Source organism: Furipterus horrens, unplaced genomic scaffold, assembly GCF_987537825.1.
Source record: "Furipterus horrens unplaced genomic scaffold, mFurHor1.1.pri manual_scaffold_1, whole genome shotgun sequence".
NCBI lineage: Eukaryota > Metazoa > Chordata > Mammalia > Chiroptera > Furipteridae > Furipterus > Furipterus horrens.
The window spans coordinates 148304047-148328245 of NW_028327171.1; the positions used below are offsets into that span (position 1 = coordinate 148304047).

At 38.6% G+C, this 24199-nt stretch overlaps 1 protein-coding gene across 1 annotated transcript; it reads right to left on the reverse strand.

Moving 5' to 3' along the window:
* Positions 1 to 39: 39 nt before the first annotated feature.
* NMI (N-myc and STAT interactor) lies at positions 40 to 24199 on the reverse strand. The gene is given in 9 exon segments (XM_090279702.1): positions 40 to 1278; positions 2835 to 2941; positions 4686 to 4872; positions 4960 to 5066; positions 8457 to 8619; positions 10898 to 10993; positions 11774 to 11863; positions 14876 to 15053; positions 23951 to 24199. Coding segments are annotated over 7 exon segments (930 nt in total). The 5' UTR covers positions 11858 to 11863; positions 14876 to 15053; positions 23951 to 24199; the 3' UTR covers positions 40 to 1092.

Below are 24199 nucleotides of genomic sequence, written 5' to 3' on the forward strand. Positions count from 1 at the left end.
TTAAAACCTAAAAACAAAAAATCAGAAGAAAAACAAAGCACCTATTTAGCTTTTCTTTATTTTAGATGGCAAGCAGCATTTGCTAGTTTTAGGTTTAGAATCTTTTCTATAAGCATTTCATTTCTACCAGCATTTTAATACGAATTTAATTCTGCTCTTAATGAAACTTACCCTATTAAGATTTTTAAAAATGTACAAAAGTTTTTTACCAAAGAGAACTTTACATTCTCCGAATAGGAACCTTGAATTTTACCATTTAAAATTTCTTCAAGTTAAAACAATGGGATGCTAATGAACTAGGTCTCTCTCCAACTAAATTTTTAGCTCCTAAAAGACAAATACTGTGTTTTTTACCTTCAGACATTCCCCAGCATCAAGCATGAGTGATGAGCCAGTAGCTTTCCATTTACCTCTCTCTTTATTCCAAGGTTGTCAATCCCTTAAACCTATTTTTCCCACTATAAGTGTAAAAGAAAGAAAATGCTGGTCTTTACAAGTTCTATTTGGAGAGAGGATGTCTTGGAAAGAACAGAGGGCATTTGACACTCTGGGTGAAGGAAAGTTAAAAAAGAAAAAACTACACTTGGCTCTGAAAAAAAATACTTTGGAGCTATGGAAATATTATGGAAAATGGGAAATGATAACTCCTGAAGTCCCATGAAAATTCAGTACAATCTACAGAAATTACAAACTGCTGAATGTAACAATTCCTTTGGGAAATGTTAAGAGTCAAATCTGCATACTGGTGGATCTGGGGCCGAAACAGAATTGGCCCACATGACTATGACAGAAGGAGCCAACATGGCAGGAAGACAATTGTATCACTTATGGCTGATTTCTACAGCCATGGCAGCAATCCACATAATTTATGAACAAGAGTATTTTTAATACAGTGAGCTTATTGCACTTGAAAATATACAGCACAGCTGGAAATAAAGAAATATTCAGAACCATAAAAATATATTTGTCTCTGAAAATATTTGGACACTAAGAATTAGTTTTCTTTTTTTAAAGAAGAAAGATATTCATTCTTGCCTAACACTGATGGTGATTTGGGCTCCAAAGGTCTAACTGTCATATGATTCCATGACCCTATTCTTGAAAGTATGCTATGTAAGGTTGATGGAGAGAACATTTGACCACATCTACTTCTCCACCTCCATTCTTCTCCCGCTGAAAGTGAATGTTAACTAAATCCTCTATAGTTTCCTCATCCATCATATCAAGGTCTTTCAATCCAGTCAGAAGCACTGTCCTCTTAGATACTCCTGAAAATACCTGAAAAGGAACGTAACAAAAATAAACAATATTTTCTAGAAGTTTTGGACTGTAAAACTTTACATTAATAAGCTCTGCTTAATATTTTGGAATTATCTTAGGAAAGGCAAGGAGCCTCAGGAAGATTTTTCATGCAAGAGCATATCAGAGTCAGATCTGAGTTTCAGAAAGACAATTCTGATGGCATTAGAGGAAAGAAGGGCAACTCTAGTGACAGAAAGATCAGTTAGAGATGGACATAGCACCAATCCATGTAATTTAGTCAGATGTAGTGGTGACAAGATTTAGTGACCTAAATAAATGTTTGAGCTGAAGTGAAACAACAAGGTAAGTGTGAGTTTAGCTTTCAGGCTGGCGAACTAGGTAGATGGTGGCGCCATTTAAGACCTGATAGGAACAGACCAAGGGAGCAGATTTGGGGTAAACATGAGTTCAGAGAAAATGAGCAGGAAAAGTTATTTTTAATGCCCCATGATAGTAGATATACAAGAGAAATATAGATATTTATCCACATACAAAAAAATAAATATTGTGTCATTATCTGAGTAATTTTAGTTTAAAAAAGTATATAACAAATTATACAAGTCCAGGAAGCACAGAGTCCCAAACAAGTTAGACCCAAAGAGGACCACACCAAGACACATCATAATTAAAATGCCAAAGGTTCAAGATAAAGAGAGAATCTTAAAAGCAGCAAGAGGAAAGCAGAGAGTTACCTACAAAGTCCTTATAAGACTATTAGCTGATTGCTCAAAAGAAACTGCATGCAAGAAGGAACTGGCAAGCAGTATTCAAAGTGATGAAAAGCAAGGACCTACAACCAAGATTACTCTACCCAGCAAGGGAAGGGAAGATAAAGTGCTTCCCAGAGAAGGTAACGTTAAAGAAGTTCATCATCACCAAGCCATTATTATATGAAATGTTAAAGGGACTTACGTAAGAAAAAGAGGATCAAAACTATGAACATTAAAATGACAACAAACTCACAACTTGCAACAACAGAACCTAAAAACAAAACAAAACAAGAAACACCAAGCAAACAAACAACCAGAATAGGAACAGAATCATAGGTATAGGGATCATTTGGGGGATTATCAGCTGGGAGAAGAAATGGGGAAATAGTGCAGGGATTAAAAAGCATAATTGGCAGGTACAAAATAGACAGGGCAAAGTTAAGAATAATATAGGAGAGGGTGAAGCCAAAGAACTTATATGCATGACCCATGGACATGAACTAAGGAGGGTGAGATTGCTGGAGGGAAGGGGGTACTGCACGGAGGAGAGCAAAGGGAAGAGAAATTGGAACAACTGTAACACCATAATCAATAAAACATACTTTAAAGAACATATATAACAAATTAAATAAGGTACAGTTTTGCGTTAAAATATTCTTTTAAAAGACAAACTTGTTCTACACCAAGCAGATATGAAGAAACTATTTTGATATCCCTCACAAATAAGATTCAAACAGTAACAGACTCAAAACTTTTTCTTTATTTTTGTGGGGTGGGATTAAGCAGTAAATTCTGAAAAAGAAAGAAAAGAGATGACTTTACCTGGAACTTTTTCAAGTGTGTTTCCATGTATTGAGAAACAACAACTCTGTGGCAGTCTTGATTTATATAAAGAGGATAGTCTTTGTTTTTCAAAATCTTGTCAACAACTAGGAATAAATGTTTTAAGAATTATTTTATTATATCCTAAACATTTGAACCTAAGTTAAAAGTTCCTTTCAACAGAACAATATCACAATAAAAGTAAATTCAGTGATTAATTTTTAAGAAATTGTAATCCATTTTAAAGACTTCACAGCACAACATTGAGGTTTAAATAGATTCAGCATAGAAGGTTTCAATATTCTCAAACAGACCCACCTGAGCTAGCTATGTAAACTCAATTACCCTCTGCAAAAAAGAAACCCACCCATCCTAAGACTGTTTCCCAGTTTCTAAGGAAGTATGAAGAAAAACTATGATTAGAATACTATATATATTTTGCTATATGTATGTGTATATAGTACATTACTATGTTACTATAGTGTGTATTTATGTATGTGTCAGCTATCCTATAACTAATACAAGGTACTCAGTAAATTGATATAATGATGTTAATCAAAGGGATGATGGGGAGTGTTGAATGTTGTCGAGAAAAAATGAAGGCAAATAATAAAAATTCATCAGTCATCTCCAAAACAAAGAATAATCAGATTTATGTTTAGCAGCATTTTCCTCCTAAAGTAGAAAAAGGTAATGTGTCAAGATAGCATAAAATTTAATAGAAACAGTTTTGAAGAAGCTCCAATCACTTTGTTTTTCTCTCCCCTCCCAAGTCCACCTTGGATCAGCAGTATGTACTGTGGTTAAGAGTACAGGCTCTTGCTGGCAAGGTCGTTGAGAAATTGAAGCCCTGGCACATTGCTGGTAGGACTGTAAAATGGTGCAGCCACAGCGGATAACAGCATGGCAGTACCTCAAAACATCAAACGTAGAATTGCCATATGATCCAGCAATTCCAGAAAGATCTAACCATAATTAACTACATAGTAGGAGAAAGGGAAGGAAAGGTCTCAATTTTTACTGAATTAGTTGCTCTCCTCTATTATTTCAATTTTCTTTAGAAAGCATGAATTATTTTGTTTTGAAAGAAACCTAATCAGTCAATATTTTCTAACTGTACAGCTGGACTTCTATCACATGTGCAAACCCAGGAAAAGCCCTAAGAATTAGAGCAAGAGATTTTTACATTGAGAATCACGTGAACAAATTAACAGAAGCAGTTGTAGAATCTCCTACTTTTAAACATAAGAATGTAAGCCTCCCTAAGATGATTTGGAAAAAGTTCATTGCTGCCTAGAAGGGGAATAGATGTCTAGCTGTTCTTTCTGAGGAAGAAGACCCACTGTCTTCCCTGTTATCGATTTTCTCAGCCTAAGAGACCTCTGTCAGTCCTAATAGGTGGGATGAAACAGTTTAATATATATATTTATTTAATAAATATAAATATATAAATGTAAATTGCTCTGCCACCACCAACTGTGCGATCTTGGGTTGGTTACTTACCTTCCTAGGCCTCAGTTTCCTCACCAATAGAATGAGTACAACACCTACCTCCAGAACTGTGCTACAGATCAGAGGAGATAAATGTATAGACACCTGGCCCCATGCCTAGCACATCATGATGACGCACTAAGATGTATGTGTTCACTATTTGTAATATTACCAGTCACAGTAGCGTTAATGAAAATCATTTTCAGGACGACTCGACTGTTTTATAAAGCTTTAAAAATTCCCCTATTATTATGCTAATAAATTCCAAATAAAAGAAGTAGAAAAGGAATATTTTTTGAAATGGAAGAACAAAATTTCAATGGTAGAGTATTTTTTTTAACTTTCTAAATGTGGAAATACCTCCACTTTCCACAAATGTGATGACAGCACTCCCGGCCTGCTTACTGTACTCCACACACTCCACTTCTCCGCCTCCATTTCGGGACTTGCTAAAGCTCAGTTCTAGCTTGTCTCTCATCTGACTTTCAGGCAATTCATCAGGAATTTCAGTAACATTGATCTTCACTTTAGAGACTTCTACATGAACCTGGGAAATCATTTCATATTCAGAAATATCAAAGAGAATAGTGTCCATGTTTAACAGAATTCTGAAAAGCTTTAATCACCATGTTACCTGGAATCTGACTCCTGATTTTAATGGCACCGGCTTGGCCATAACCTCCACATCTAGACTCTTTATCTGCACATGGTGTTTCCCCATTCTGATCACATTTTGAGCAACTGAAAAATAATGTGGAAAGTATTAATGTCCAATATTTCAATATCTGTTTACTCTTTAGGCTCAAGAACAAATTAGTCTGAATATTTTCAATTTTCTTTAATTTTAAGGATCTAATTTTTAAACTTTTTCTTAGCATTTCCAAGTGATAATGGTCTTGCCACCAAAGCAGGATATATTAATGTCAAAGTACGTCAGCAAATATTACAATGTAGAAACGCTCATCAAGTTCTAGACTCATCTCTTAACAGATAAGCCTGATAATCCTTCAGAAATTCACATATTTCAGGACAGTCACACGCCCTCCCTTTCCACTGCTGTCAGAATTACTGGAAAATTCCCTTAGGAGATTAAAGCACAGACAGAAATTTGTTCCATGTTGAGTAAGCTGGGAAAATCTTTGTGGGTCAGTATCATTCCAACAATGAACCTTACTTATCACTTGCCACTCTTTCTTAATATCTTATAAGCACCATAGAAATAAATGTTCTTGTCTCTGTCTTTCCCAGGGGTTACATATGAAAGACCACATAGGCTTCAATATCAAAGAGTAAATCACTATTTTTTGCCATATTTAATTAGAAATTCTACTTTCGCTAAAATGTTTTTTAAAATCATTCATTAAAAAGTTAATAGCCTTGCACTACCAATCACAAAACTATCGCATTAAACTTATCCATACAAATATGACAGGCTCAGTAATATAATTATGCCAAAATCATTTGATCTGTAAACAGAAACTATATGTCTGTTTAAAATGCATATGAGTGTGTTGATTTTTAATTCTGTGACATGAAAGGTTATAACACCTCAGTTGCTAATATTTGGAGCTGCTTGCTCTAATTTGTCATGAAGATAAGAGATGCTCATTTTTGGTCTTATAAACCTCACATGTGTTTATGATAATCAGCTAGCACATCACAGCTGGAGGAAGAGAAACTGGGCTAGAAGGCAGGCCGTTGTCATGTGGGAATTCACATTCATTGTACCATTATATGACTATAACTTGAATTATGACTTTTTTGTTAATGACAACAGGCAACAATAACAGAAAATATCAATGAAGTAACACTTACATGATCCTCCTTCCCTCCCACTCCCACACCCAAACCTTCCACATCTGGTGATTTGACTCAGCAAAGAGTAATCATTGTGTTTCAACTTCTGTGATGCTGACCATCAAGAGCCAAAGCCTATTAATTGTATACACCCAAAGCTGTCACAGGAGAGCAGGACCTCCGAGCCAGGCCTACAGTGGAAGCAATGTTTTCGAAAAGGATCCCATTCTCAGCATCCCCAGGAAATTCCTGTGCAGAATCCCTGCCTCCCAAATCCTCGCTTTGGTCTTTCAGGTTAATCCCAATTACCACCACCAACTGCTAGCACGGCTCTTGGTCTTCCCCCTCCACCCTCAGCTGCAGGGATGGACCCAGGGTGAATGAACAGTATGGGTATAATACAGACCTGCTAGAAGGCTAGTGTTTTTTTTTTTTAATTGAGGTAAAACTGACATACAACATATTAGTTTCAAGTGTACATTATAAGTCAATATTTGTATATACTACGAACTGATCACCATAAGTCCAGTTACCATCGCCACTATAAAAAGTTAAAAAACATTTTTATGAGAACTTTTAATATTTACTCTTAGCAACTTTCAAATACACAATAAAATATTACTGACTATAGTTGTCATGCTGTATATTACACCCCATGACTTACTTATTTTATATCTGAAAAGCTGTACTTCTTGACCCCTTGAATCTCTTTCTTTCTAACACTTATTTTCAGGCTATAGTGATGAACCAGGTATCAGGAGACATGCATTACAGTAACAGATTCTCAGCATCTGAGCACTTGAAGGGCATGGAAAGGCCCATAACTTGACATATGGTGGCCTGCTCAGAGGAATGTTGGTTCTACTGAGGAAGTGAGCGAGTACTCAGGGTTTGGATCTCAGCTCTGCAACTTGTTAGCTGCATGGACCTTGAGCAAGTTCCTTATCTTCTTTAAGCTTCAGTTTCCTTACCTGGAAAATTTCCAACATAGCAATACTAATAGCTAACATTTACTAAGTATTTATGTCAGACACTGTGCTACGTATGTTACCAATATTTCTCATTTAATACTCAAAGCAACCCCATGAGGTAGGTATGACCACAAAGCCAGTCATAAAAATCTAAGACTAATAGCCCTGGCTGGTATGGCTCAGTGAACTGAGTGCCGACCTGCAAACCAAAGGATTGCCAGTTCGATTCCCAGTCAGGGCACATGCCTAGGTTGTGGGCCAGGTACCCAGTTGGGTGTGCATGAGAGGCATCACACAGTGATGTTTTTCTCCCTCTCTTTCTCCCTCCTTTCCCCTCTCCCTGAAAATAAATAAATAAAATCTTTTTAAAATATCTAAGATTTATAAAGAACGTGACCCAAACACACTTCTAGAAAGAGGCCAAGATAGCACTCAAAGCCAGATCCTCCTCATTAAGGTGCCCCAGCATGGCAGACTTAGAAAACATCAGGTCCCCAAGGGTAGGTAGGACGACGACCATATCCAGCTCGAAGCAGCTAGAGGAGCTCGAGACCTTCGCCCATTGTCCTTTATAAGATTATAAAGGGTCTTAAGTCTGAGAGGGAGGGACTGTTATTTTTTATTGTTAAAATAATTAATCATTTATTTATTAAAAAAAGAGAATATATGAAAGGGTAAAGCGGGAGAACTTGTATGTACAACCCATGGGCATGGACTTGGGGGGTGGATTGCTGGGGGGGGTACTGGGTGGAGGGGAGCAAAGGGGAAAAATTGGAAGTATTGTAACAATATAATAAATAAAATATACTTAAAAAAAAAAAAAGAAAAGAAAACATCAGGTCCCAACCCACATCTCTGGCCCCTGGGCTCTGTCCATTCATTGGTCCTGTGCCCTTTGGTAAATCACTTAAACACCTGAGAATCTGTTCTCTTGGCTATAAAATACAGATAGTTACTCTCCTATATTATTGCTTTCATAGACTTATCAGAGTATAAAATGAGATAATGTCTGTGAGAACTAAGCAGGCCTCTGCATCCTTCAAAGATTATTTCTAGTATTATCATTCAGAGGTAGCAAGTAGAACAGAAAGACACTGGTATTGGGCATCACAACACTTGGGCTCGAGACTCAGAGGCATTGCATTCTGAATGAGTGATCATATTCAAGTCACTTAACATCTCGGAGACAGTCTTCTTATCTGTGAAATGGGGATAACCACACCTGCCTTGGAGTTTCACTATGAGGCTGAGATGAAGTAGTATGTGTAAAACTGTAAAACAATAGCCAAAGATCTATGAAAGCTGTTTGTAAGTGCAGGTGCTTTCCAAAGGTAATTTGGTCATATTGCTGAACACGTCATACCTTCTTCTTCTTCAAAGGTGATAAGCGCTTCTCCTTTTTGTAGCTCATAAGGAACTGTTGAGCTCACTTGAAATGAACAGGAGATATTTAAAAACTGACTGTCATTCTCAGGCTTCTCTAAAGATGTGAATTTCATCTTTGTTTCAGGAATATCCTCTTTAATCTAATTCAAACAGAAATGTTTGATTAAAATCAAGACAAGAAATAACTTAAGTCCTTCCAGTGATAATGTGATCTGATCATCCCATAATTCATTCTCCACTGATTTCAGAACCCCACAAGATACTGAGTGTGGTCCTATTTAATAACTTTAGTAATCGCCTTAGTAATCAGGTGCTAATCCTTGAATCTTATTTCACAGACAAAATTATAAGTATATAATCTCTCACTTTTTCTGATCAATATTTAAACTGGTCAATATAGAATGGTATTGGATTCTAAAGACTACATCATTCCTATGGATAAGTACATTTTAAACAATTGTTCTAATAATAGGCTAGCTCACAAGGGAGTCATTAGACAGAACATTTACTCTTACTGCAAAGAGATGAAAGGGAGTCAGGAGTACACTGTAGTTAACTTAATAGCAAACAGAGAAAATTTCATCTAAGAAGAAAGACTCCTGAATTACCAGTATATAATTTAAAATCTATCAGATTGAATTTCTTCCTTGCCTAACACCTGCCCATCAACTTTTTAACCATTAACACAACTTGGGTTTATAAAAACATGAAGGGATAGTATCTACAAGGTTTATAATCTGGAGGACAAAGTTAAGTGGTTATTCTTAGCTGCTGAAAATCATTGGAATCAATAGACTGATACAACTACACATAAATGCACAAATTAGTTTGGTATCTATCTCCAGTGGTTATTTACATGCTGAAATAAAAGGGGTCACCATGAAGAAATTAAAAATATTCATTGAGTCATTTGATCTAATCTTACATTCATTGTATATCTACATGTGAATTCAGTAGAATTTCTGATTACCATAATTCCAATTTCAAAACAATCTGTAATGTCTGAGAAAAGGCAAATAATAAGGAAATATCCAATATACAGACAGACCTCCTTTCATTGTGCTTTGCTTTATTGCACTTGGCAGATATTGCGTATTTTACAAACTGAAGGTAAGACCCTCCACCAGCAAAAAGATTACAATTCGCTGATGACTCGAATGATGGTTAGCATTTTTCAGCAATAAAATATTTTTTTAATTAAGGTATTACATTGTTTTTTAGACACAATGCTATTGCACACTTAATAACGGACTACAATATAGTGTAAACATAACTTTTACATGTACTGGGAAATCAAGAAATTCGCGTGACTCACGTATATTGCAATATTCTCTTTACTGCGGTGCTCTGGAACTGAACCCGCAATATCTCTGAGCTGTGCCTGTACCTAGAAAAGTCAAGAGTTTTTGGAGTGAGAGTGAGAGTGCCTGATTCTAGTCCTGAGCACAGTGTGGCAGAAAGCAATGTACTTATGCACTCTGGACCACAGCTTCAGTCCTCTGGAAAGTGGACCAGCTGAGCTGGCTGGTTCCTCCAGACCCTTTTAGTTCTAAGAGTAAATGATTCTGGCTCCAGTCCAAAGTAACCAGAATCTTAACAGTCTTCTCTATGTCCCATAAGCACGGGAAACTTCACTTCCTAATATTCAATATCCTATCCCCCATTTCAGAAACAAAAAGTGACAATGCTTTAACCATTTAAATCATGTAAAGAAATAATAGGAGTTGTTATGAGGAAAGAAAGGGGTGCAAGTTACGTCTCATTCAAATAAAGGAAAATTTAGGAGAGACCAATGGTGAAAATATACATCCATTTATTTAAACTGTGCACCTTGGATGAGAACAAAAAAGAACAAAATCAAGAATATGGTCCAAAAGTGATTGATGATGACCATGCTTTTGTTTTCGAAAATTTTATTAATGGATACACAAATACAAAATGTGCATTATCCTAAGCGTACTGCAAGAGGAAATTTTACAAGGTGCTCACACACTTGTGACCAGCACCCAGATCAAAAACAAAACATGACAACACCCCTCAGGCCTCTTGGGTTCCCTTCTAGTGCCTATCTGGTAGTTCCTACCATGCTAACTTCTAACACCCTGTTTTTGTACTATATTTAAATGGAAGCATATGGTATGCCCTCTTTTATCTTTTTTCTGTTTATGAAATTCATTCATGTTGTTACATGTAATCTGTTCATTCTCATTGCTGTGTAGTATTTCATTGTGTGAATACACCCTTATTTATTAATTCATTCTACTGTGGAGGGACACTGGGTTGTTTTCACTTTGCGACTATTCAAACAGCGGTGCCGTGGATGACCTTAATATCTTGAAAGTTAATTTTAAATAATAAAATCGTTTTCTGAAAAATGATGTCATTAAAAATGTGATATGTAAAATAAGTAAAGGGTACCTGAGAGTTTCTCGTGGTCTCTTATAACTCAGCTTTAAGCTTTTGGATCTCCATCTTTAAGTCAATATTTTCCTTTAACATTTCATCAAGTAATTTCTAAAAAAAAATCAAATAATATCAAAAATTTAAACATCCCCAACCTCATTTTTCTAAAGGAATTAAAGAAGCTAAACTTTTCTCACCTTGAAAAGGCAAAGAAAGACATTTGATGGACTCAGAATACATATAATCATGTGAATCATAAATTTGTTGAATGTTTTACATCATCTCTTACTACTCCCAAATATTATCTCCATTTTTTAAACAAGGAAACTGCCTTTCACAGAGACCAAAGTCCCAGAAATTTTCATAGTAGAGCAAGGATTGAGACCCAGATCTTCTGAGTCTAAGTCCAGTGCTCTATTAGCTCCTTTCCTAGCTATTTGTGACAACGATCTGACTTTTAAATTGTACATATGTTACTCTGGGACGATTTTTAAAATTTGTTATGAGTTTTTCTCATGTTCTTGTTTTGTTTTGTTTTGTTTTTGCTGCCTTCACATGCCAGATATGGCCTTGGGTAAGTGCTTTAAGCTACCTGATCCTCTCCCTTCCCTCCTGGGTCTGATCAGATAAATGTTAACTAAGCTCATAACTTCTAGGTGCAAATCAAAGAAATAAGGGAGGGAGTGAAGAAGCAGTAATGTTATAAGCCATGTAAAGGACAAAATAAAAATATGATTTTTCTTGAATAATGAAAATAAAAATAATTTGAAAACCCTAATATACTCCCAAATTCAAGCTATTATTGGATAAAGACATATGAAACATGCTTCACCACAAAACTAATGTATATAAATTAATTTTTAATAATACCCAGTAATTTTTCCTTTTTACCTGACTTTGTTCATCTTTCATTAATTCTTCATCTAGCCAATCGTCCTTAGGAACTTGTTTTTCATTGTTTTCATCAGCTGCCATGATTCCCTAATATCAGAAATTTTTAACATATTATAAACAGTATATACACACAAACTCAATAAGAAAGAAATAACAACTCTGACACTTTTACAGAAGAAAGGTTCTTCGCTATACCTTTTCTCCCATCATCAAAGTTTTTGTTATCATGTGGCTTATATCCAAACAAAGTCTATATTTTGAACATCTTTACACCTATAAATATATAAAAGGGTTCTAAAAATCCTTTGCTTTTCAGCACAGTAATAGAAAATGATAGGTATTATCATTCCTTTGCAGTTAACAGCTCAATCATAATATCATGTTCCATTAAAAGACTACTATTTTGGTCTTCTAGGAAAAGTATAAGAGAGCAATTTATGGTGCCAGAAAACAAGGAAGTGCGGAACAAATGATATGGACAAGGAATCCAGCCTGAGGAAGTTCTCACTGGCCAAATGTGCAAGTAAATTAAGCGTAACAGTAAATAATGACAGTAATGATTAAATCCAAAGTAAAGTAAAAAAACTGTGAGTCCATACTCATATAAGTAAATAAATAAAAATGGGGTGAAAAAAGGACCATTCCATGAGTTTCAAAATACTTCCCCACAAAATAGTTATTAATTTCAAAGGGGAAGAGAGTGACTTTACAGTGGAGAAGCCAGGCAGACGCCACAATAATGAAATAATCAAAGTCAATAATGAGATGCATCAAATCGTGTGCCATCTGATACGGTACACTGAGAAAACAGCATGACTTCTATGATATTCCTGCCAAAGATGCATTAATTGAATCTAAGCATGAAGAAAAATTAAATAAATTTCAAAAGTATCAAATTCATAAAAGCCAAGGAAAGACTGAGAAACTGCCAGACAGAAGGAAACTAAAGAGACATCACAACTAAACGCAATGTATTATTCTGAACTGGGTCTTTTTGTGATACAGGATATTAATGGGACAACTGGCCATATGTGAATTGGATCCAAGAATTAGATGGCAGTAATATTCAACATTAATTCCCTGATTTTGATCAATGTATTGTGGTTATATAGAGAACACCTTTTTTGTAAGAAATATATATTCAAGAATTCCAGGGTAACAGGTAATGAAGTTGGAAACATATTTCCAACTAATTCAGAAAAAAAATTGTACTTGCCACTGGTCTGTAAGTTTGAAATGGGTTCAAAATGTTCTTCAAGGTCTATCCTAAATTTCCCTATAAGTTCTTGAGGCCTTTTCTGATTCTCCCAAATGATGGCATTTCTCCCTCTTTTACCTCTTTTGGGGGAGCTTTAATTGTTTGAGTCATTTTCCATGACTAGATAGATGGTCATGACCTTAAGGCCAGAGATTATGTCCACACCTTGCTCAACTCAGGGCACAATACAAGTCTGCACACTGAAAACACTCAGAATTTATAGAATTATGCACTATCTTTTTTTTTCAGACTGCTATGTTTTTTATTCACAGATAAATAAAAATACAATTCTAGATATTAGAATTATGCAGTATCTTGATTCAAGTATTTGTTCTGCCTAGGAATCCCAGGCATATGAAATTCTCTTGTTACATTGCCAGAAAGCAGAAACTGTAACATTTAAATGCTTTTTAAAGTCAATATTCTTAAAAACTTATAATAAAGTTTCTCAATATATTTAATTCATATAAATGGCCCACTACATATTAACCCCAGAACTTCCTATGACATATTTAGTATCTGGATACCCTCCGTCTGTGTATGAGTGAGTGTACAGTGGCTGTCTTCCTTTCATGCAATCAAATGGATGGCTCCCTTAAACATTTCCACATCCTAATTCCCAGAATCTGTGAATATGTTAGGTTATTGCTAAGGAGAATTAAGATTGTAGACTGAAGTAAGATTGCTAATCAGCTGACTTCCAAATATACATATCGTCCTGGATTATCAGTGGGGCCAATGTAATCACCACAGTTCTTTAAAGTGAAAGAGAAAGGCAAGAGCAGAGTTCAGATGAGATGTAACAAAAGCTGAATGATGAGAGGTAACGCTGGCTGTCTGAAGATGGGGAAAGGGCACCAGTGAGCCAAGGAAGGTGGGGAGCCTAAAGAAGCAGGAAAAGGCAAGGAAACAGATTTATCCTAGTAGCCTACAGAACGGAAGACAGGGCTGCAGACACGCTGATTTTTAGCCCCGTGAGGCCCAGGTTGGGCTTCTAACCTACAGGTCATAAATTGTGGTTATTAAGATGCTAAATCCATGGTAACTTGGTACGCCAGCAAATTAAAAACCCAGTACAAATCGCCTCCACCCTCCTACTCCCTATTCCCCTAATACACTCTTATCATTGGAGTGCCAGGCGGGAGAGAATCGAATCTTTCCATATGCATGCATGCCTGGTAGCAAAAAGAAAGAATGAGGACATTAACGGAAGGAGACGGTGGTTAGTAAACTGGTGATACACAAAAACAGCTTTCTAAAAATGTATTTGTGTGGTAAAAGATGATCTAAGGGGGGGGGTAGATGGTAATGGAAATAAAATACAACTTAAAAAAACATGTGTGTTACGCAGACAGGGAAACATCATATTCTCCTTTAGATATCTCCTTCAAGAACATCCCTGCATATTCTTAACAGTGGGACATGCCTGACAAACCCTGCGCCTGCCTGCCGAGAGGACACCTCCTTAAGGAATCAGTTCTTCTTAGAACTATCTGGAGAAACACTACAGGAACAGCGGGGAAACACAAACCATTTTAAGTTTCAATTTCCGGAAAGAAGCAAAGCAAACTAAGCAGATGGGGTCAGACACCAGGAGGGTAAAGAGAAGGTAAAGTGGGCCGGGGCAGGTGTGCCCCCTCGATGACGTAGCCCTGGCGACTCGGAAAGCCCGCGGCTCAGAGAAGCCGGGGGCGCAGCGGTTTCGGGGGTTCGCAGAGCCACATCTTGGGAGCTCTCGATCCGGCCCTCCTCGCGCACGCGTTGTCCGACCCCTCGGAACCGGCTTCCCTCCACACTCAGAGCCTCGGGATGGCAGTCGGGGAACGGGGCGCCGCACTCACCTTGCCTCGGCCAGCCAAGCGCCGCACCCCAGGGCCTGAGCGCCCCGCCTTCACGGAAACCTGGCGCGGCGGCGCGTGCGGGAGGAGCGCGCACCGGAGTCCCCGGAACCCTTGGGAAGTGGGCGGGACGGTGCTGCTTTATCCCGAGTTGGTGTCGCTCAGATTAACTGTTTGGTTCCTTAAAAAGAAAAAGGAAAGGCTGCTCAAATGGCGATTTTGTCTAAAACTACCCGAAATACCGAATTTACTGTCTCTAATGATTAATCACTAACAAGCTACAACAATTTTCACTTTCGGTTTTAGAAACGTCATTGTTTCGGTTTTGTTTTGAAGAAATCTCTCCCAAAAGCGTTCCTGAAGTTTCCATTAATACTATTTTAGAACACGTTTTTAAAAACACTGTGTATGCATTAATTACCAGACACATCGTTGAAATAGTAGATGACACACCAAGTAAAGTCAGAGCAGGAGTCTCTCTTCAGGTTGTAACTTTTATTGTAATTATTGTGATTTATTGGTCATTTTAGCCTACAAATTTTTACAATCAGCACAAGATCAGCTTTTCTGCAGTGTCCTCTCGGCACAGGAGTTGGGAAAGCTGTGGGTTCGGATGGTTTCTACGACATATGTCTTTTTAAAGTTTTCTTTTAATCTTTTGTTTTGTTGTGAGGCATGTAAATAAATACTTGGCTAGGTGTGATCTTTTCCTTTGAAAATAAAAACATCTGGCTTATTTCAAGAACTGCAGTGTTTCTTAATCCTACACACAGAACCACCCCACAGCTGCCCTTGCTCATAAATAGAGGTGGGGGGAGGGAATGTATCAAAATGATTTCCAGGCATAAATTTTAGTTTATTAATGCTATGTAATCATATATAATAATCGATACAGTGGTCTAAAATAACATTAACAAAAGTCAAACTTTTGTTATATCAAGAAAGTCAAACTTCCTTCATATCAAGAAAGTTGATGGCAATTAGTTTAAAATGGTTTTCCTAAGTGAAAAAAAAAAATTAACTGGTGTGTGGCAAGGACTCTTGCCCAGTTAGGAAATACAAAAACACCTGTTGGGAATCATTTCCATTCTACCTTAGAATTGCAGAGAGCATGAACTCTAGAGGTTATCTAGTTCAACCTCATTTCTTCTTTTGTCTTTTGTTTTTATAAGAAGATTCTAAGCAGCAGGACAAAGGAAAGACGCATTCTCATCTCCAAAGACAAATGGTCGCTGAGGAGAATTTGAACAAACAGACCTTAAGTTTCTCCACTTTACTACATTCACCTCATATTCCTTAGCTATATTTCTCCATAACTGTCCACTCTTCATCAAACCTAGCATAAAATACTCAGGTCTAACTATTTCTTTGGGTCTTTATTTCCTTATGAAGGCTCCTGTGTCACATAAAACTTATATTAAATAAATCTGTACACTTTTCTCCTGTTAATCTGTCAGTTTAATTTGCAGACCCAGCCAGGACCCTAAGAAGGCAGAGGAAAACTTTTTCCTACCCTACAGTATATTACACCATTTACTAATATAAAAGTCATTATTTAAGGAATGCCTCTCACTCACTCAATAATATATTGCACATGAAATGTGATGGACACCTCATGTAAATCTACAATGCCATCATATGAAATGTATATATTCTACACATGTATCTCCCCTCCCCCAGATGGCAATGAGCTCCCTATAAGTTCACACACACACATACACATCAGTGTTACAAACAGTACAACATATGCTATGAAGAGGTGGGATACCAGTTGTAGTGTGAGAAACACTCACAATAAAACACCAGGACACAGGACTTGAGCAGCAAAGCAAGGTGTTTATTTACAAGTCTGTAGAGTAGGACACACAGCTAGCCAGGGACATGCACGCGCAAAGTAGAGAAAACTGGTTTTATACCAACAGGATTAGTTCCCCTTCCCTAACTCGATTAGCTCCCTCTCCCCTCTCCTTCTCCCTTGTTTCTCCATTACTGGTTAATCTAGGTTCACAATCTAACGCGATTAACTTCTTAATTAAGGGTGTGATTAACTAAGGGTAATCTAGTTATAATGCCCTGGCTGGTTTAGCTCAGTGGATTGAGCGTCGGCCTGCGAGCTAAGTGTCGCTGGTTCGATCTTCCAGTCAGGGTACATCAGAGAAGGAAAACTCTGACTCCAAAAAACCTCCGCTGCCTTGCGGCATACCTCTTCAGGGGAAAGGCTAAGGGAGTAAACCCCGACAGAAAATCCGGAGCCGGAGTCCCTAAGGCGGTTTGACGTTGTAGTCAACACCGGCAACTCCTGCGGCGCACCTGAACCCAAGCTGTATCGACTCCGTCTTTCCCTTGGACCCTTCAGCTGCGAAGAGAGGGGGGGTCTGCTGCATGGGCAACAGCAGACCCTCCATATCACCCTGCCCAGGCTCTGTAGCTTCAGTGTCATCACAAGATGTCGATTCAACACGGGAGGAGACAGATACCATGTCACTCCCGAGTCGGACTGCACAGCCATTCTCGGCGGTGCAGATAGACTCTTAAGAAGCTACACCATCGTCTCTCAAGACGGACGGCTGCCGACGGAATCTAGTTATAGGTCTATATCCAACTTATTTGCAAAGTTATCTAGCTACATTGTCCCATTTCTCTGTGTTTATGATGACAATCTTCCTCCTTTTTATCCCAGAGAAATGTGTGAGGAGCTGTGGAATGTCATTTCCTCACCCCTTTCCCATGATTCATCTGTTAATTATCTCCTACTGGTTTGAGAGTCACTGGCTTCTTTATCCCTTACAGTAGCAAAACATAAAGGAAAGAGTGGTCCTCTCTTTCTCAGGAGATCAGGGAGAGTTTCCTCCACAGAAGAGGTGAAGATTGAGTTGACTCTTAACATTAGAGGAGGTGAATTAAAACAAAAGTGAACTGAATACTGCTTCTGATAGAGCTCTCTTAGATAAAGGGATGACAGGATAAAGCCAATTGTTTGGCTTGAACTTAAAATCATAGTAGAGAAAAACCTCTGTGAGAAATGCTCACAATAAAAACCGGGACACAGGACTTGAGCAGCAAAGCGAGGCCTTTATTCATGAATCTGCAGAATCAGATGCACCCTCAGCCAAGAGAATGTTCGTGCCAAGTAGACAAAGAAAACTGGTTTTATAGTAATGCAATTAGCTCCCCCTCCCCAACGAGATTAGCTCCCCCACCACTCTCCTTCTCCCTGGTTTCTCCATTACTGGTTACTCCGGAGTTACAATCTAACACAATTATCTAAATGCCCTTATTGTGATTTGTAAATATGCTAATGCTGTCAACTCCCTTCTCAGAGATCCTCTGATTATATTTGCCCTTAAGGCCCTTTAATTACATTTGGTTGTTACTAATGACTTTCTACTGGTTTGGGAGTCACTATTTCCTTGTTTCCTACACCTCAAAGAATTTTGAAATTATTTTCTTGGAATGCTTAAAGAGAATGTGGCCTTGGGATGTTGGAACAATCAAAATATTAAATCCTGACTGATCACTCAAAATTCCAAATAAGAAAGATTTGGACAAAGCATGCAAATAAGTTAATGTAATTTCCAGGGAGCTCAGCTCTTAAGAGAACATGCATAAACATACTGAAAACGCCTAAAGAAATATTACTGGGTTGGCCAAAAAGTCCATTTAGCGTTTTCTATAAAATAAAAGGCACATTTTTCTTTTTCACCAATAACTATTGATTTGGGTATTTTGAGTACATTGGTTATCTCCCATGTGTCATAAAGTTGATTATTCTCAATTAATGTCTCAATATGACCACTATCAACTTCAACTTGTCTACCCAACCGTGGAGCATCGTCCAGCGAGGAATCAGCATGGAACTTCACAAACTGAAACCAGAAAAGCCTGTGCTCTTGCTGCCTGTCATCTACCAGACCCAATAAGCAGAGACAAAGACTGAATCATTATGGGTGCTTTATTCAGATGGTCAGGATCTGAGAAGACAGCAGGTTTGTACCCTAATAGACTGTCTTAAATTCCAGTATAAAACGGGCCCTTTTATAAGGAGAAGACTAGATAATGGGGTTGGAATTCAGGGAAAAGGTTAATTGGATAAAAGCTGCAGTGTCCTGTCATCTGTGCCCTGGGCTGTGGTCTTTGTGTCCAGGGCGGTGGTCACCCTGGAGTACAATGGCTCAGGTAACGTCTTGATTGCTCGCAGTCCTCCTGAGTCACAAAGATGGAACTGCTTGTGGTTACCTGGAGTCAAAGTGGGTCATATCTCCAGTTCCTGAATCAATAGCTTTTTACATACATTGCTTACTAAGCTCATTAGCTGTTACTCAAAACAAAAATTATCCAGCATTTGAGTCCCCCATCAAAAGCACTCTTGACACATTCTATCAATCATAGCACCTTCTCCATACACTGCACAATCTTTTTTTTTGCATTTCAGTTGCATTTTTACCTTTCTTGAAATAATAACGCATAATATGTTGAAAATGTTGCTTTTCTTCCATCTTCAATATTAAAATGACTGTACAAAAATTCATCAATTTTCATGCGTTTTTTTTAATGCATGCTGATATGACAGCTGTCACAATACAATCTGACAAAATTGTTTTGAATGAAGTTAAAGACAAGTAAGCACTACTAGAACAATCTTACAGAAAAAAAAAACAAAAAAAAACTAATGAACTTTTTGGCCAACCCTAGAAGAAATGTATTTGCTTGATTATCTTCATTTTTTTATTTGAAAAATTGTGATTTATCTTTACCTGGGGGACTGTATGAAGAGTTCTAGAAATTGCCAAGAAGAAAGATTTGGGGTAATGCTTGAATAAGTTGTTTCTGATTGTTAGAAATAAGGACATAGTGACTCCCAAACCAGTAAAAAGTCATTAGTAACAAAGGGCAAATGTAATTAAAGGGTCTTAAGGGCAAATGTAATTAGAGGATCTCTGAGAAGGGAGCTTGACAGCACTGGCATATCTACAAACCACAGAACGGGCATTTAGATAACCGTGTTAGATTGTAACTCCGGAGTAACCAGTAATGGAGAAACGGGGAAGAAGGAGAGGGGAGGGGGAGCTAATTGCGTTAGGGCGGGGAAGCTAATCGCTCTCACTTTAGGGCAAGGAAGATAATCACTTTAGGGTGGCAATTTCAGGGTGGAAAAGATAATCACTTTAGGGTGGCAATTTCAGGGTGGGGAAGCTAAGACTATAAAACCAGTTTCCTTTGTCTACTTGGCGAGCACATTCTCCTGGCTGTGAGGGTGCGCCCGGCTCTGCAGACTCGTGAATAAAGGCCTCGTTTTACTGCTCAAGTCCTGTGTCCCAGTTTTTATTGTGAGCGTTTCTCACATGATTATTTTCCTGGTTTGAACAGTACTCTGCAAGTGGTGTTAAATCATTGCAACAAGGAAGTTTACTGATCTCAGAGTATTAAAAACATATCAAGCAAAAAAATCTCAACTTGTTTTTTGAAGCTAAGTTTGTTTTCCAATTGGTCTTAGGGAAGCTAGTTCTATGTAGGGACATAATTTCTACTAAGCTATATCTCAGTATAGTATGGGATTTCTACTGTTTTCCCTCACACCGTGTCCCACTGTTACAAAAGAGAGAGAGGACAGTCTGTATGTAGACCAGTACTATTCAGACATTACTGTCCCAAGGAATCAGATAGGGATCTCCTAAACCATAGATCCTGATTCCACAGGTTTAGGGTGGAGGTTCTGCATTTCAAACATAGTTAAGCAATACTGATGGTGCTGATCCTTGACTATACTTTAAGTAACAAGGCTGTAGACTGACCAATTTACTGGAAGAGCAGAGGGTGACCGGAGATGGTCATTCCAATGGATGGGTACTGTGTACTGTGTGGCTCTCTCTGTCCTGGATCAGTCAGGGAGCACAGGCCCTCCTCCTGTTTGCCAGTCTGGTGGGTGGGCCCTGGATGCAAAGCAAGGCATGTCTAGGTGCCACAGTAGAAAGAGCAACAACTGTTCCTGTCCTCCACGACATCTTCAACAGAGAACAATTGTCCCTTGTCTGTAGCTAACCTACCATTATAGCAAATCTGAAATGGAAAGAAAGAAATAAACCATGAGGTAAATGGGTCAAAATGATATAAAGAAGTGGGAAGAGGAAGGAAGGAGAAGCCAGAAAAAAAGAACAAGACTAGTATATCTGGGAACCTTGAAAGGAATATTCTTTTCTCTTTCGTTAGTTATTCATTTCAGTTTATTTTAAATAGTTTGTCCCTAGTGTGCAATGCAACCAGATAGAATGACCTCACACACAGTGCTCATTTTAATAAACATAGTGTCTGCATGGGACAGTTTGATGATATTGGATACATAAAGCCAAAGGTAATTTATCCCTCTCAGTGCTTAAACTCCCCCAGAGAAATTACAAATAAAAACAGGCTTCGTCCCCAATAAAAATAAAACAAGAAAGTGTACTTCAGATCTTATTACTTGGCAACTTTATGAATTGGACTGGAAACATTATTGCCTTTTGGGAGGATGACCTCAGCTGTTTTTCAACCACTTGAGGAATAAAATATCAAATCTATACACAAAGCAAAGTTTTCTCAAGTGGGTTAACAATGGCTGTTAGGTTGGCTTGTCTTGGCAACTGTAATACCTTAAAATGACTGGGACATCTGGGCTAAGTCTGCTCTGACCCTTACCAGCAATGTGAACTTGAGAATATGTGATGATTCTGGCACATAATAGGTGCACAAAAAATGTAAGTTCCGATCATACTTCCCTTTAACTTTCTGAAGCTCAGTTTCCTCAACTGTAAAATGAAGATAATCGTCGTCGGCAGCCGTCCGTCTCGAGAGACAATGGTGTAGCTTCTTAAGTGTCTACCTGCACCGCCGAGAATGGCTGTGCAGTCCGACTCGGGAGTGACACGGCATCTGTCTCCTCCCGTGTTGAATCGACATCTTGCGATGACGCTGGAGTGTCCTCTCCAGTGGAGCTGAAGCTACAAAGCCTGGGCAGGGTGATATGGAGGGTCTGCTGTTGCCCATGCAGCAGACCCGCCCTCTCTTCGCAGCTGAAGGGTCCAAGGGAAAGACGGAGTCGATACAGCTTGGGTTCAGGTGCGCCGCAGGAGTTGCCGGTGTTGACTACAACGTCAAACCGCCTTAGGGACTCCGGCTCCGGATTTTCTGTCGGGGTTTACTCCCTTAGCCTTTCCCCAGAAGAGGTATGCCGCAAGGCAGCGGAGGTTTTTTGGAGTCAGAGTTTTCCTTCTCTGATGTACCCTGACTGGAAGATCGAACCAGCGACACTTAGCTCGCAGGCCGACGCTCAATCCACTGAGCTAAACCAGCCAGGGCAAAATGAAGATAATAATGTTTACTTAATAACAATAAGGTGTTTTGTGAGGATTAAATAAGCTAATGTACATAAAAATGCTTTTTGAACAGTAAATGCAATTACTAATATGAACATTGTCTTCTGGTTTTAAGCTCTAATTAGAAGAGTTGATTTTCAGAGGTGATTTAAGGTAGGAGAAAATAACTAGATAATTTAAAAGTTAAAAATCTCATGGGAGTCACCAAAGCAATTGCATATAACTACTCTGAATGTGTACTGTACAATGCCTTCTGGTGTTCCCTGGAATTGTACAGTGCCTGTTAGGGATGGTTTCTGGGCTGCTAAGACTTGTGTGGTTGCTAGTCTTGTATTTGATAGAACAAGTAAGAATAAGTCAGTAAAATAATAAGTCTGAGATTCATTCATATTCTCTCTCTCTATCAACCACTTTTGTCATATTATTTTACGAACTTTACGTAAAAGGGACAGGTCATTGTTCAGTGACAATTTTTGTGATCTAGTCTCCATCATACTACCTTGAACTTACCCCACACAGTAATGCAATTTTCCCTGCTCTCCACAGAGGTCCATTCTGTGGCCACTAGCACATTCTGCTTCCCTCCTAGGGACAATGTGATCGGATGACCCAGGTTTCTTAAGACTCCATTTCAAACATTTTACCCAGTTTTATTCATGTGTCACAGTCAGTGTCTCTTTTCTTCCCCACCTCCTTGCATTAAAATTCATAGTTGATGGTTTCCTTTTGTCACAAGTCTATGTTCATCATATATAAGGTCTGTCAGAAAAATTCCAGCCATTATGAATATAACAAGAATGGTTTGTGCAACATTTATGAACTTGGCAGCCAAGGGGAGTGGACTGGGATGTGTGTGCGTGAACAATGACAACTTCACTGTGCCAGTCAGTGGAGACGGTAGATGCTGTTGAGTGAGCATGTGTACTGTGTGGCCATCACATTAAAAATGACTGAACAAGTAGAACAATGAATCTACATCAAATTTTGCATTAAGCTTCAACATTCCTCCACAGAAACTATTGGGATGAATCAGAAGGCCGCAGCTATGGGCAGCTGGTGATTAGCACCTTCATCACGACAACATGCCTGCTCATGCGTCATGTCTTGTGCAGAATCTTTTGGCAAAATACCAAATCACTGAGGTGCCTCAGCCCCGCTACAGCCTGAGATTTGGCACCCTGCGACTTCTTGCTTTTCCCAAAACTAAAATCACCTTTAAAAGGGAAGAGATTTCAGACTGTGGATGAGATTCAGGAAAATACAACACAGCAGCTGATGGTGATTGGGAGAACTGTGTGAGATCCCAAGGTGCCTACTCTGAATGGGACTGAGGCATCATTGTCCTATGTGCAATGTTTCTTGTTCTTGTACCTTCTTCAATAAATGTCTCTGTTTTTCATATTACATGGCTGGATACCTTCTGGACATACCTCTTAGTCTTTCCTATAAGTCAGCCTTCAATCCCTGCTGTCATGTCTGATCTGAGCCTTAGAACCAAAAGTGCCAAGCTGCCTATATGACCACCAGTCCTACAGGTGGCACCAGCACAGAGAAATAACAGGGAGCCAACACAGGTGACTGTGCTGTTCACTCAGACTTTATTAATGCAAGTTCACTAAGTTCTTATTAATGCAGATTTAATTCAAATCTATATTAACCTAATAACAATACTAATCACTCAGAAACAATAAGTAATAACATCACACAAGAGAATTGGGGGATAACAAACCTGAGTCCCAGAGTCTCAATCTGCAGGCCCAGGAGACAGCAGGGTAAGTGAGGGAGCCCTCAGCATCTTACAAGGAAGAATCTCCAGAGCCAGGTGGGCAGCAGGGCAGAAGAAGTCCTCAGCTCAGCAGGACAGAGCCTCTGGTGACCAGTGTCATGGGAGATCAGCGTGTCATGGAGCAGCATCTTGGTGTGTGGAGCTCAGCTATCTCAGCAGTGGCCTGAAGCCTGCCTCAGTTACATCTTGAGA